The sequence below is a fragment of the Ambystoma mexicanum genome, chromosome 2p (genome assembly GCF_040938575.1).
Source record: "Ambystoma mexicanum isolate Mex_15411 chromosome 2p, UKY_AmexF1_1, whole genome shotgun sequence".
NCBI classification, from domain to species: domain Eukaryota; kingdom Metazoa; phylum Chordata; class Amphibia; order Caudata; family Ambystomatidae; genus Ambystoma; species Ambystoma mexicanum.
The window spans coordinates 507,320,558-507,333,824 of NC_090923.1; the positions used below are offsets into that span (position 1 = coordinate 507,320,558).

Here is a 13,267-nt window from a genome sequence, read left to right on the forward strand (position 1 = left end):
ATCAGAAGGCCACCCCATGCCTTTTATATGGCTTAGAAACCCAACCCATGTGGTCTGAAACTGCTCTGGACAAACTAGAAGCCAAATTTTGGCGTAGTATTCTTCTCCTACTGCACTGTATTCCGAGTGCTTGGCTTCGCTATGCAATTGGTTTAGTTTCGCTCCATGCTCTCTACTTGTGGAGATTATGTGCTTATTCCGTAAATGTTTGATTTCTATAGAATCCAACAACATTCTTCAAACTCTATCAACTTATTGGTTTACAACTACGCATGTGCCTGTACAAAGATGGATGAAAGAAATGTATCTGACCTTAAGCAGAACTGATATCTCGATAGAGATGTTAATCTCAAATCCTGATAAAGCTAAACAATTGTTATATAGATGTGACTGGATTTCAACCCAGGACAAATGTTTGAAATACAAACATCATTGTGGACATTTTTGTTACCCAAAACACATCAAAATGATGGAACCCTGTCTACTGAAATCCCCTTCTCAGGTTATAAGAAGTGCCATATTAAGGTTACAGTTCAATCTTTGGCCTACCCGTGAACTCCAAGTCAGACGCAAATTAATATCTAAATGGATTTCTGTCATTTCTGTTTGAACCAGTATACCCCTGAGTCACTACAGCATTTATTACTGTTTGTCCTAGGTTGATGGGCTTTCGTCAGATTTTTTTTATAGATCATTGTGTTGCTTTGAGTGCACTAGAAATGGGTCATAAATGGCGCTACATCCTATGTGCTGGTAATTTGTTGAGTTATTTAGCCACTGTTCATTTTTTTAAAACTCTCAAACTGGATTTTCAAGATGTGAAGTTAAACATGTAATGTTTTCTACCTTTTTATATCCTGTTAATTTTCTGAATGTTTTTTAAAAAAGTGTTTTTTATTCTCTGTATGAAAAAAAATATTGAAAAGCTGATAAAATGTCAGCTAAATCAATAACAAAACAAAACAGTTACATCGTAACCATACTTTTCTTAGTGTACAACGCTATGGGATGCCACTTGCTGTTTTGTCAACGGCTGAAAGGTTGTGTTCCATCCCTTCCCGCGAGATCACTTCGGGGTGGAGTGAAATGACATCACTTCCTGTGATGTCATCAGGGGTCAAGGGTCATGTGATGTTACTTCCACTACCCCTGGCATTTTGGTGAAATGACGTCCCTGTGCTGTAGTGGACAGTGGAAAACTAATGGTTACTTAAATGCAATTTCTTGCCTTAATAGTGTTGTTGCAAAACACAGCAAGGTGGGGTTGAGGAACGGCAGGGCCCAGGTCTGGGTATTAAAGAGCTGTGGGCGAGTATGGGGTTGGTGGGGAGCGAGGATCAGAGGCGAGAGTGTAGAGAAGGGAGCGTGGTGTAGGAGACTGTTTTACTGCTTTAACAATCTTTTACTCTACGTTTGTTGGAGCCTAAACCATAACCATGGCATGCAATGTGCTATATACATGTAGATTTATTCTTGATGTAAATGGCTCTGTGGCCATTGTTCCAGAACTGTTAATATGAACGTTGGCAACATCCTTGCAAAAAGAAAACCTTTCAATCTCAAATGTGCACTTCTATTAATAGATTGTTCATCTTAGAACTAGAGCAGCAGGATTCTGCGGGTATGCTGGAAAGCACAACCAAACTGTGCATTTCAGCAGTAAAAGCAGGATCTGTCACAGATTCTCAAGTGTCTATACAAAAGATAGTTTGTTTGTTCTAGGGATACAAAGCATAGACATTTGAGCAGGGTCTAGCTTTTCCATCTGTCTGGCAAATTTGTCAGACTGCCTCAGAATTGTAGGGGCTGCATGGCGAGGAGTGTTTTATGAAAGATTATGCTGAAACCATACTGGTATGGAGAGGCACAGCATATGTGTGCATGACCTATTGTGGGATTTCAGTAAGCTGCACAGTGGTTTTAGAAAAAGAAAAGGGTGTTGTGATGAATCGAGGGAATTTGTCTCTTCTCCCCAAAGGGGAAACCCTCTTCACCCCCCACCAACCACGGTGCGGTAGGGAGGTGAGCCCATTACACAACACCCTCCCTAGCAGTCGATGCAAGTGCGATCTCACCGGGGGAAGACTCCTCTTTAGGGGACAAGGACTCCATTCCTGTGAGGAACTTCCTAGAACAAGAGACATGATAGAATTCATGGGACTGTCAAACCTATCAAATCATATTTAGTATCAAGACTGGGCTGAAGAAGAAGCTAACAGATGCTATTATCCAGAAGAAAGAGTAAAAGTGAGATTTTCCCAGACAAGCCAATTCTCATTTCTGTAAACCAGCTGTCAATGTACATTTTTTTTCTGTGATGAATTCATTAGCATACAGGTTGGGGACCACCTTTGGTGCGGTTTTATATGCGGGGGCTTTTTAATCACCAGATCCTCAAACGATCATATAAGTGTTCCAGACGGGGGATCATTTAATGATAACCTACTTTCCTGAAAATGTACTTGGCTCAGTAAGACAAGTGTAACAATTTTATTATGACTGCACAATGTACCGATAAGTGCCCATTGGAAAGAAACATTGTAAACAGGATCTTTTTTTAAATTGTGAAATTGTGGTACAATTCATTTCCTTTTTTTGGGGAACTGCTTTTTCGCACATGCACACGCATGTGTTCTTGCTCGCACCCGCCCTCTGCTATGCGCGCACTCTGCTATGCGCTTTTAAGGGTGTAGAAGTAGGACTCGGACACAGTGGGATCATGTTGGTTGTCATGAATGTTTATTTAAAGAGAAACCAGGAAATCCCTACCTATCCCTATATCTTGGAGGAGGTTCCCTGCCTCAACCAAAACTAAGGAAACTGTCAGGATGTCTGTCTAAATTAAATGGTCCACTGACAAAGGTCCAAAGCCTGTTTCTGTCCCTTAAACTATTGACTAAACTATATAGAACAGAAGATCTTCTTGGCTCAGAAGAATAGAGTGTTGATCCAATCAAAGTAGGGGAAGACTAGGTCTGGAAGAATGTCCTTCTCCTTAAAGTCGTGTTCCCCTTTTCAAGACCACCTCTAACGAAAGTTCCAAACTCGAGGTTCTTCAATGTAAAACCAAGTTCTTACATATTTGTCTGTGACACAAGCTTCACAACAACCAGGGACAATGATTCCCGTGCCCTGGTTCCTTCTCTTGACAATTCTGTTTCCTGCAACACAATAACCAGGGGCAATGCCTCCCTTGCCCTGGTTCCTTCTTTTTCTGCTTGGCCAACTTGGTTCACTTCACCTCCCTGCCTGGTATGATCCTTGGTAAATTGCTCTCTAGTTTCCTTTCCTCTCATGGGCATGGGTCCAGACCCTCATCTTTATGTTCGGGTACTTGGAACCCTCTTCTCCCAAGTACCACCACAAAGAAGATAACTTGTGGTGTTCTCCTTTAGTGGTGGATGCCAGACCCCTCTTTGCCTTTGGCTACTTGGGGCCCTTGCCTCGCAGGTACTGCCACAAAGAAGATGACTTGTGGCGTTTTCGTTTGGTGGGTCCAATACCCTTAAGCTTACCTTGTGGCAGGACAAACCTGGTTCACTTGCCTGCCTGGTACTGTGACTATGAAGATGCTGACGGCACCTTCTTTCCCACCAGCCAGCCCAAGTGCTCTCTCTTCCTCTAGGGAGCCTTACAGTGGGCTCTGGACTGCCTGAGAACCCTGCAGCCTCAATCTTTCTCTGGGCAGTGCTGTCTTCCCTTCGCGCACTTCCCAGGCTTCAGGAACTCTACAAACTTCTCTCTGCCAGTTTGCCTTCTGGTCCTTACAGCTCCCCTCTTTGCATCCTGGTCTGCTTCCTTCCACCTTCCTGCACCATGCTAGCTATTCTAGGGAGGTCTAGACTACTGCCGCCTGAGTCTTCCCTCCTTACTCTGCTTGAACCAATGAGAAGCTGGCAACCACTAGACCACTCATTATGGTTCTCAAGAGTAATCTTCATGACTCTGCGCCACCTTTTTGTCTCAGTACTTTTAATCTGCTTGCTCTCCTGAGTCAATAGGTTTTCTTCGTCTCAGTACTTCCACCCATCGGTTGGTTTTACTTTTCATAGTCCCAGTACTTTCTAGAGAAATAGTAGGGTGACAGTAACTCATGAAGGAGTTGTTAAGGTTGTAGCAAGGGGGGCCTAGGGTGAGGCGATTGGCAGACATGCCACGTTCTCCAGATAAGGTCATCACTGGTCCCACAGGAGGATTCCCCTCCCATGACATCCTACCTGTTGAGCACGTCCCCCAAGGGGACTATCAGATAGCTGCCTCACCTCCCTGGCCTCAGGAAAAGGGGCTCCCCCAACGGAAGCAGTGACAATACCGTGGGACCTCTAGTATGCACACCCGCTCAATCTGGTATGCACACGCTCTAGTATGCACACTGGCGGGTCAGAAGCAGCACGCAAGCTCATTTGATTGAAATTAAGTAAAGAATAAATGCCTCTCTTGCCCTATGCTATTGGATTTCCCTACCTAACAAAACTAAGCTGCTCGTCGGTAATCGGTGAGAGTCCGAAATATAATCAGTCCAAACTAACCTATCCTAACCGTACCGCTATTATGATCACCAAAACCAGGAGACTGTCTCCTTTCTCCTGACTACTAGAATTCCCACAAAGTTCAGTTCAGTAAATGATCCTTAAGTAGTTCTTGATAACTGCTTTTATCTGTTCATATAATTCTGCCACAGGGTTGTTCAACTTCTGGTTCTTCTCTCTTGTAGAAGAACCAGAAGTTGAACAACCCTGTTTCTCTCTTCTATCCTTGATTTATCTTCTTTGTATTTATCCTTTTATTTTCCCATGGTAACTTATCCAATATTAAGTGCTGTCCCCTTTTGGTTTCTAATTTTTGACCAACCGTTCAGTTTCTAGTTACTCTTTGGCTTTGGCCCTTTTTTCTCGGTTTCAAGCTTCTCTCAAAGTTGTCCTCTCGTGATTTTGGTATTCTTTAGACCTTCCTGGTCTAGTTTAATTTCAAGGTGAACATTCTGGCCTTGGGACTTTTCCCTCTTTTGTTTTATAGGGTGTGAGAAACCTGAAGGTGTCTCACCTGCTAGTCCCCAGAGATTTGTCGTCCAGGTGGCCAAGACACCGCCATTGCTATTGGATCCAGTTCCTATGGGTGGACCAGTGGAGGAGGATCGCCTGGGCGAGGGGTTTTTCAGGGAATGGAAGTGGGACACTGAGTGTTGAGACGTGGTATCCTCTTCCCTGTAACAACTTTTCCAGATCCTACCCTTTAGGATAATTGACAATAACCACATACTCTTGACAGCCCTTTACCTTCCCCACAGGGATAAAAGGCAGAGCACGAAAGCACATTTCAAGCGAGGCCGAACCAACAAGGTGACAACTGCACCAAACCGACAGTTCAGGGGACGAAGGGGGAATTGGCCTCACCCTTTTCAACCCATGTCCGTGAAACCTCTGAAAGGGAAATCTTGAGACCATGAGTTACAGCTGGCATGCAAAGCAGGCGATGTCAACGGTACACAGGGCCTGCCGCATTGATAATGCAGGCGGAGAGGCAAGATGGCTACTGCAGTACTATCCATGACTCCAGAGATCACATAAGCCAACTGGTTCAGCACAGCCGGTGAGTCGAAGGAGACTGATGGCAAACCGAACTCTGTTGAGCCCAAGGTTGCATGCAGCAAAACTTTTTCAAACACCTGGAATTCGCAAGACAATGAACTTCAGTGTGTGTGTGTTGAATTTTAAAGAAAGCTCAGTTAAGGTCCAAGTGCAGAGTGGTCCGGCGCCATGTGGGCACTCGAAAGACTCTGACCGGGGCCTGTTTTGAAACTACAAGAACCATAAGGCCCTAGGAAAGGGTGGTGTAAAGCATCAGAGTGGTCCTACAAGGGTTACATCAAATCCCTTGTACAATTGAAAGTCTCTGACCTGTTGACAAAAGAAAGCTAGGGGAACGGAATCCTGCTTTCAAAAAAAGGTTATGGAATGTGGTAAGTGTGAACCCGACCGAGGGATGCCGAAAGAAAGCTAGGAGAAGTTAAACCTTGCTTTCGGATAGAAATGAAAAATGCATGATCTGTGTTAGAGGCCATAGTGCACCCGATGGAGGAAGGCCCAAACTGTGAGCAGGATCCGAGCCCGGCGCAGGGAGATCCTGGGGCGAAGAGCAGTTGCCCAAGGTGCAAGATCAGAGAACATTTTGTTTGTCATTGTGAAACACCACAGGTCTTCTAAGGCAAGAGACTTGCAAGAAGGAGACTTGATATCATTGAACTGAACTCTGAACCTCGTGCCAACTAGACAGAGTGTGCTGTGCTCGAGTCCTGCCTTGTTCTGTGCTGTGAGGGAAGGGAGACCCAGCCAAACCATCCTGACGCATCGTTTGGTGAACACTTCTTTCTTTTACGGTGAACATTATCTCACACTTTTTTTTTGTAATTTAGTGGTGAGGGTTGGCAATAGGTGTTTTTGGTATAAGCCCTTTTTATTTGACAAGATGCCACTAGGACTGGCTCATTTATTATTTGATGGTCGTAGCTTGCTCCCATCTTAGATTTAGGTTTAGATTAGGTGTTTATCTCACCCATTCTAAAGTAAAAAAAAAAACACTGTTGTGATCACTTGTGTCTTTGTACTGTTGCTGTGTCTGTCTTTACTGTTGCCACCTTGGGTTCCTTACAAGGGTATCAAGATGTTCTTATTGACTGGGAAGAGTACGAGTACTCCAGTAACGATTCTCAATCGCTTCAGCATTCCAATAATGATGCTTTGTCTCTCAATTTTGAGACACCGCGCTTCCGAGTCTGTAGTTTGCTTGCTCTTGACATTGGAATGCTGCGCGTCCAATCTTTTCTCCGTATAAACCAGTTTTGGTAACTCGCGGGATTCCCCTCTTTTCCACCAGCCTCCTCCCCTTTTCTTTGATTTAGCTGTGAGACTGCCCATGCGGAATCACATGTTGCTTCTTTTTTTAAGTTATTATTATTCCGGGATTTATTAAGTGCAATGGAATGCTTTACAGAGGTATACAACAGTTCAGATGCCTAACAGAGCTTTTCTCAGAGATAACCGAACAGATCTACTGCAGGGGAGGAATATTGAAGGGCAGAAAGGAGGGGTACACCTGTACAACTGGGAGGCCGGGAACTGTTCTGCATTCTTTATGTTCTTCTGCAGATCTTCATCTCAGTAAAAGGTATTTTTTTTTCTTTCAAAGCAATGTTCAGAGTTTCTAGTTATCTATTTAACACATTTTCGTGGTTTCTGAATACCTTTCTTTATTAGATGAGCTTGTAGAGTTACTGTTAGACAACTTCTTAGGGAACAGGTCTCTCCCAGTGAGGTCCCAGTGTCTTGATTTCTAGGGAGGATATTGCGGGCAGGCTCACCTCCCTATCATCACAGTGGGGGCTCGCCCTCAGGGGAAGTGATAAAATCCTGAGATTCATCACAGCACACACTTGGATGTGTGTACTCTCGTATGAGCACTCCCTCTATCATACGCGTGCACTCTTGTACGCCCCCTCACCTTTTCTCTCACAAATCTAATGGCATCGCTCCTTTCCCAGAGGGACCTCATGTGGTCAGGGCACAGCAGCCGCTACCTGATCTGACCCTGGGGGTGGCTATGTGGGGGAGGTTCATATGGTGGCAGGCGATATTCAGTAGGAGGGGCAGGCATCATCAGATGAGGCATTGTATCCCCCTATCCCCTCCATTCCTCAGTCATTGATGGCATACTCTGCTAATCCCCTTCAACAACCCGTAAAGCCTGCTGACAGTACCCTTAAATATTCTGTAGCAAACCGAATGAAAGACTGACACTAGGAAGAAGGCAACCACAAAGATTACTTGACTGAAGCGAGCAGTCTAGCAGTTGGAGAAATTCGATTGGCTCTCGACGACTCCCTTCCTCGGAGCGGGGATTTCAAAGATGGAACAGCTGAGCAACTCTGGGAGATCCGTCCGGCCTGGCACTGCCGGGCAAGTCAAGCAGTCAGGTGGACAGGCAAGAGAGGAGACGCAGAAGAACCGTGGAGAAGATTACCCAGCTGGGCTGGAAATCCAGGAGGCGGCAAGCGAGGCAGAAAAGTTGCGTGCAGAGAGGGAGGCAGCGTTTGGACTGGAGATGGATTTCGGCCAGCAGGAGAGACGCGGAAAAAGGGCATGAGGTAATGGAGCTTTGCGCCGGCAAGGGGAGTGACGCACAAGCCGAGAAGGACCCGAGCGGGTTCGGAGAAGCCAAGGGAGCCATCCTAAATCTGCTGAGCCCACAGTGAAAGGTCAGGCCCTAGTAGGGAGCTGGAGAAGGCCTTCCGTAATTGAAATGGGAGGCAAATTCCCTACGGCTTAAATCAAAAACTGATTTTCATAAACCCAGTATTATGGGAGACGGACATACACCAATGATGAGAGAAACTTGGGGAGAAAGCATATGCCCTCAGATCCTGAAAGTGGATGAACATAACATAAGAGACCCTAGCGCGGTAGTATACCGGATGTTGTTGCGAGTCTGGGACCCATTTCAAGTATCTTGAAAAGAGAATCCCAAGGAAGACCCATGCCCTCAGGATTTTGAATTGCATTGAATGTGGAAAAGACCTTGGGGAGTAATTTCCCCTACAGTGAATTGCAACGCCAAGAGGATGGGGCTATCCTCTTGGGCTACAAAGAACATGGTTATTCTTTAGAAATGTTGTTTTGGTGGAGAGAAACCTGGGGAAGGGAGCCATTCTCTGAAACAGTGAATATTATCTGTTTGGGTTTATACCTTTTTTGTTGAACAAGCCAAAGACAATATTAAAACTTTTGAGTTTGTTTTAGAACGAGAGGGCTAGGATAGGATTTGGGACACAGGACATTTTTGCTTTGGACATCTTGACAGCGGACAGACCCTTAGTTTTTGGTTACCGCACGTGCTCTTGCTCGCTTTCTGGTACCCGCGCGTGCGCTCTTGCTCCCTCTCTGGTACCTGCGCGTGCGCTCTAGCTCCCTCTCTGGTACCTGCGCGTGCGCTCTTGCTCCCTCTCTGGTACCCGCGCGTGTGCTCTTGCTCCCTCTCTGGTACCCGCGCGTGCGCTCTTGCTCCCTCTCTGGTACCCGCGCTTGCGCTCTTGCTCCCTCTCTGGTACCCGCGCGTGCGCTCTTGCTCCCTCTCTGGGACCCGCGCGTGCGCTCTTGCTCCCTCTCTGGTACCCGCGCGTGCGCTCTTGCTCCCTCTCTGGTACCCGCGCGTGCGCTCTTGCTCCCTCTCTGGTACCCGCGCGTGCGCTCTTGCTCCCTCTCTGGTACCCGCGCGTGCGCTCTTGCTCCCTCTCTGGTACCTGCGCGTGCGCTCTTGCTCCCTCTCTGGTACCTGCGCGTGCGCTCTTGCTCCCTCTCTGGTACCAGAGAGGGAGCGCTCCCTCTCTGGTACCTGCGCGTGCGCTCTTGCTCCCTCTCTGGTACCTGCGCGTGCGCTCTTGCTCCCTCTCTGGTACCTGCGCGTGCGCTCTTGCTCCCTCTCTGGTTCCTGCGCGTGCGCTCTTGCTCCCTCTCTGGTACCCGCGCGTGCGCTCTTGCTGGCTAATGACTGTGTGCGCTCTTGCTGGCTCTCGTGATTGTGTAAGCTCTTGCTGGCTCTCGTGATTGCGTGCGCTCTTGCTCGCTTTTGTGATTGTGCACGCTGTTGCTCGTTCTTGTGTAGACGCACGCACTCTTGCTCTTGAATATATGAATCTCTTCCGCTGTCCGCATTGGCTGAAATGTTTCTAGCAAAAGCATATATGCAACTCATAGGAGGTCCACAGGCTCGTTTTGCAAAAAATACAAATTGCATCGAGGGGAACACACGTTGGCACTTGAATGCTGTTTGGTTCCCTGGTCACAGTTTTCTTCTTTACAAGAGTAAATCCAAGTGAAAATATCTTTATGCTTTCTCCTCGCCTTCTATTTTGTGAAAAAGTTAAATGCTAGCTGGAAATTATGCTTTTCAGACACCATTTACAATGGATTTCTATAGAATTTGTTTGCTTTTTAGCTGGAGCTGAATGCAGGTGTATTCCATAGGAATCCATTAGTGAACATCTGAAAAAAAGGCAAACAACCAGTGTGTTCATCTTACTTTGCGTATATTGATGTGTCAAGATGTGCAGGCAACACATACAGACTCCTGACATAGAAATCATGGTCATATTTTAGTGTGCAGAAATTGATTGGACTTTTTAAAATTCTGTATTGCTTTATTTCTGTTGATTTAGGAACAAGGCTACTAATGGGGATTATCGAAAAGATCACAGAGACCGAAGTCGAAGTCCCATAGAAAGAGCTCTAGCACCAACCATGAGCCTGCATGCAAATCATTTGTACGCTTCGATCCCAAGCTTGACCATGGATCAACCTCTAGCCCTGACCAAAAACAGCATGGATGCTGCTCGAGCAGTGGGCATCATACCTACACTGAATCCAATGGAAAGGCAACAGGTAACTTTCACTTATTCTGAAGGATGCAGAATGCAACTGAATGCAGTTGTGCTGTGAAGACTTCTGGAATTAAAATGTCAGATTGCTTCAATACATTCCCAGACAAGGTTTTTATTTTCAATTCAGCAACGGACCTATAGCACTCCCTCTCTCTAACCTAGGAATGGGCAGTCCCACCCTAACCCTACTATCTAAAATGTATGTTTATGATGGCCGAAAGGCAAACAACTTATCTTTCAAGACTTGAGTGACACCTATCGGGGACCCTGATTATATAGTGCCTTTCAATCACTCCAAGCGATTGCCTGATCTTTCACGCACTTCTATTCCTTTCCCTAGATCTATCAATGGCTCTTCCTTGTCTCCTACTCCGTTTTTTCTGTTTCTCCATGAAACTTCCTTTTCTCTCCCTCTGTTCCTCTTTGTCGACCACCAACTTATGATCTTTCTCCTTGCTACTTTCTCTCCCTCGTCTACATCTACTACTCCTCTCTCCAAACTCCTCCTTCTCCCCTCTCTACACTACTACTTTCTACTTTACACCACTACTCCTCCGACTCCATACTGCTCTCCCATCGCCACATCACTAGTACTCTTTTCCACACACTAGTACCACTTCACCGACCTTCTGGTCAGTCCCTCTTCTTTCACTCTTCCAGTCACACTCTCATATACTCCCTACTCTCCTACCCCTCACACACCGTACATGTACACTCGCGCTACCGTTGTGCTGGATAAATACCATGGATGATAATTACACAGAGGAGATATGCAAAAAGGAGGCTTGCAAGGTTTATTCACTCGGGAGACTAAGTACAACCACACAGGGCTGTTTGTAACACCTCTCTGATGTGAAGTCTGCTTCAGCTTTTATACATTTTACATACAGTGAACATATTTGGTCTCACCCCCGCGTCATTCTTGCCCAGCCCAAGTCACCTATCCTCATTGGTCAGTCACAAAAATGTATATAATTTGCTATATCTAAAACCACAAAAAGCAGCTCCATGTATAGTTCTTCACAGCACAATTCCATATAAGGTAACATTGCAGTACGGCAACTAGTTTTGCTGACCACAACCTATTAGTTCAGCTACACCTACCCCCACCTCCTTCCATGGCATATACATGCAGCCTGGACAACCTGTTTTCACAGCTGCTAAACACCGCTAGTCTAAATCCTAAATAAACAATAGACTCTGGGTGAACTGGACATTTCTTGTTTGGAGAATAATCGCACGTGCAAGATATTTTTACTACTACGTCCCGTCCCCTTTCCTCCAGACTGTATGGGCGTGCACTCCCCTGACTCCGCCCACCTGCGCTATTTCTCAGTCCTCTTTACTGCGTCTATGGGAAAGGACCGATTTCACCAGCGCGCTCCTGTTTTAGGCCTCCGGCTTTGTAATTCCATGCACTCTTCCCCTGAAGATTTTCTTTTTTCTTACCTTTTCTCATAGCAATTGTCAGAGATAATACTCTGTCCTCTGGAGCCACGCTCCTCTCCGGCGCATGTCAACGATGGCGGGTTTCAGCAGATGTCCGGCCTGCGAAGGTTCCTTCCCCACGTCAGATCTCCACGCGCTCTGCCTCAGGTGCCTTGGCCCTGACCATGGCTGGGACGGCTGTTCTGCGTGCGACGCATTGACCCTGCAAGATCTGAAGAGTCGTTTGGTCAGGTGGAGGGAGCTGTTAAAAAGATCACCTCCTGAGGGCATCAAGACAAACCTGAGGAGGAAGACCAGGCCCAAGGTAGGTGCCCTGTTCTCCTCTGCACCCCGCAAGGGCGACTCCTTCCCAGGGAAGCGCCCAAGCGGGAGGGGCCCTCCAGGTCCTAAGACCAGCAAAGGGACTGAGGCTCCTAGAGCTACAGGCCCAGGGGTCGCAAGCCTTCCAGGTCCCACCGCTGAGGGGCTGCAAGGCTTTAGTACAGGTGAAATCCCCAAGGGGGCTTTGCTCTATCACTGGGCTAGCATCCAAGGGGAAGCCTTTAAGCAGCAGATGCACTACGGGCGCCATGGCAGAGGGCGCTCCACCTCCCAGATCCCAACCTGAGGTGCAGGGAAGGTCCGAGCCTTTGCTTTTGAGCTTGCAGGAGGAGACTGGGCGCAGCTTATCGAGTACCATGCGGCAGGCACGTGGCACAGGCCATGACAGAATGGTCGCCAGGCCAGACAAGATGGCCACACACCCGGAGCTGCCTCATTCTGGAGAGCAGGCATGAGAACTGTGAACCCTGAAGGTGTCGCACTCGCTAGTCCCCAGGGATCTGTCATCCAGGTGGCCAGGACACGGACATCGCTATTGGATCCAGTTCCTGGTTGTGGTCCAGTGTGGAGGGGGAGGGGGGGAGAATCACCTGGGTGAACGGTTTTCAGGGAGTGGAAGTGGGACACTAAAGGGTGAGACGCGGTAACGCTTTCCTTATGACACCTTATCCCCATCCTACTCCCTAGGAAATCTAGAAACTCAAACTAACCCACGCGCCCCCTGACTTTACACAAACACTTTCTCACTGACCAATTACCATGAAAGACAGCGGACGAACACCAGAGCTGTATACCTGACATGTCCCAACACAAGGGTCAGGCAATTGCCGATAATTACACACATCTGACTTCCCTTTCCCCATAGGGATAAAATGCAGAGCATGAAAGCGCACACTGAGCAAGGCAAAATGCATGAGGAAGCAGATATTCCAGGACGGCAGTTTAAATGGAGGACAAAGGTGGCGAGACTTGAAAGGACAACAAGGAGGGAATTGCTCTTGCCCATTTCAACCCAGACCCGCTGAGCATCTGACAAGGGAAATGTAAGACTGGGAATCGCAGTTGGCG

The 13,267-nt window shown here is 47.0% G+C and overlaps 1 protein-coding gene across 3 annotated transcripts in view; it reads left to right on the forward strand.

Moving 5' to 3' along the window:
- Positions 1 to 13,267, forward strand: part of VGLL4 (vestigial like family member 4) — an 819,879-nt gene that overhangs the window by 656,305 nt on the left and 150,307 nt on the right. For all 3 annotated transcript variants that reach the window (XM_069643919.1, XM_069643918.1, XM_069643917.1), the window contains one exon: positions 10,208 to 10,430. In XM_069643919.1, coding sequence (XP_069500020.1) covers positions 10,208 to 10,430 — 223 coding nt within the window. The remainder of the gene's footprint in view (positions 1 to 10,207; positions 10,431 to 13,267) is intronic.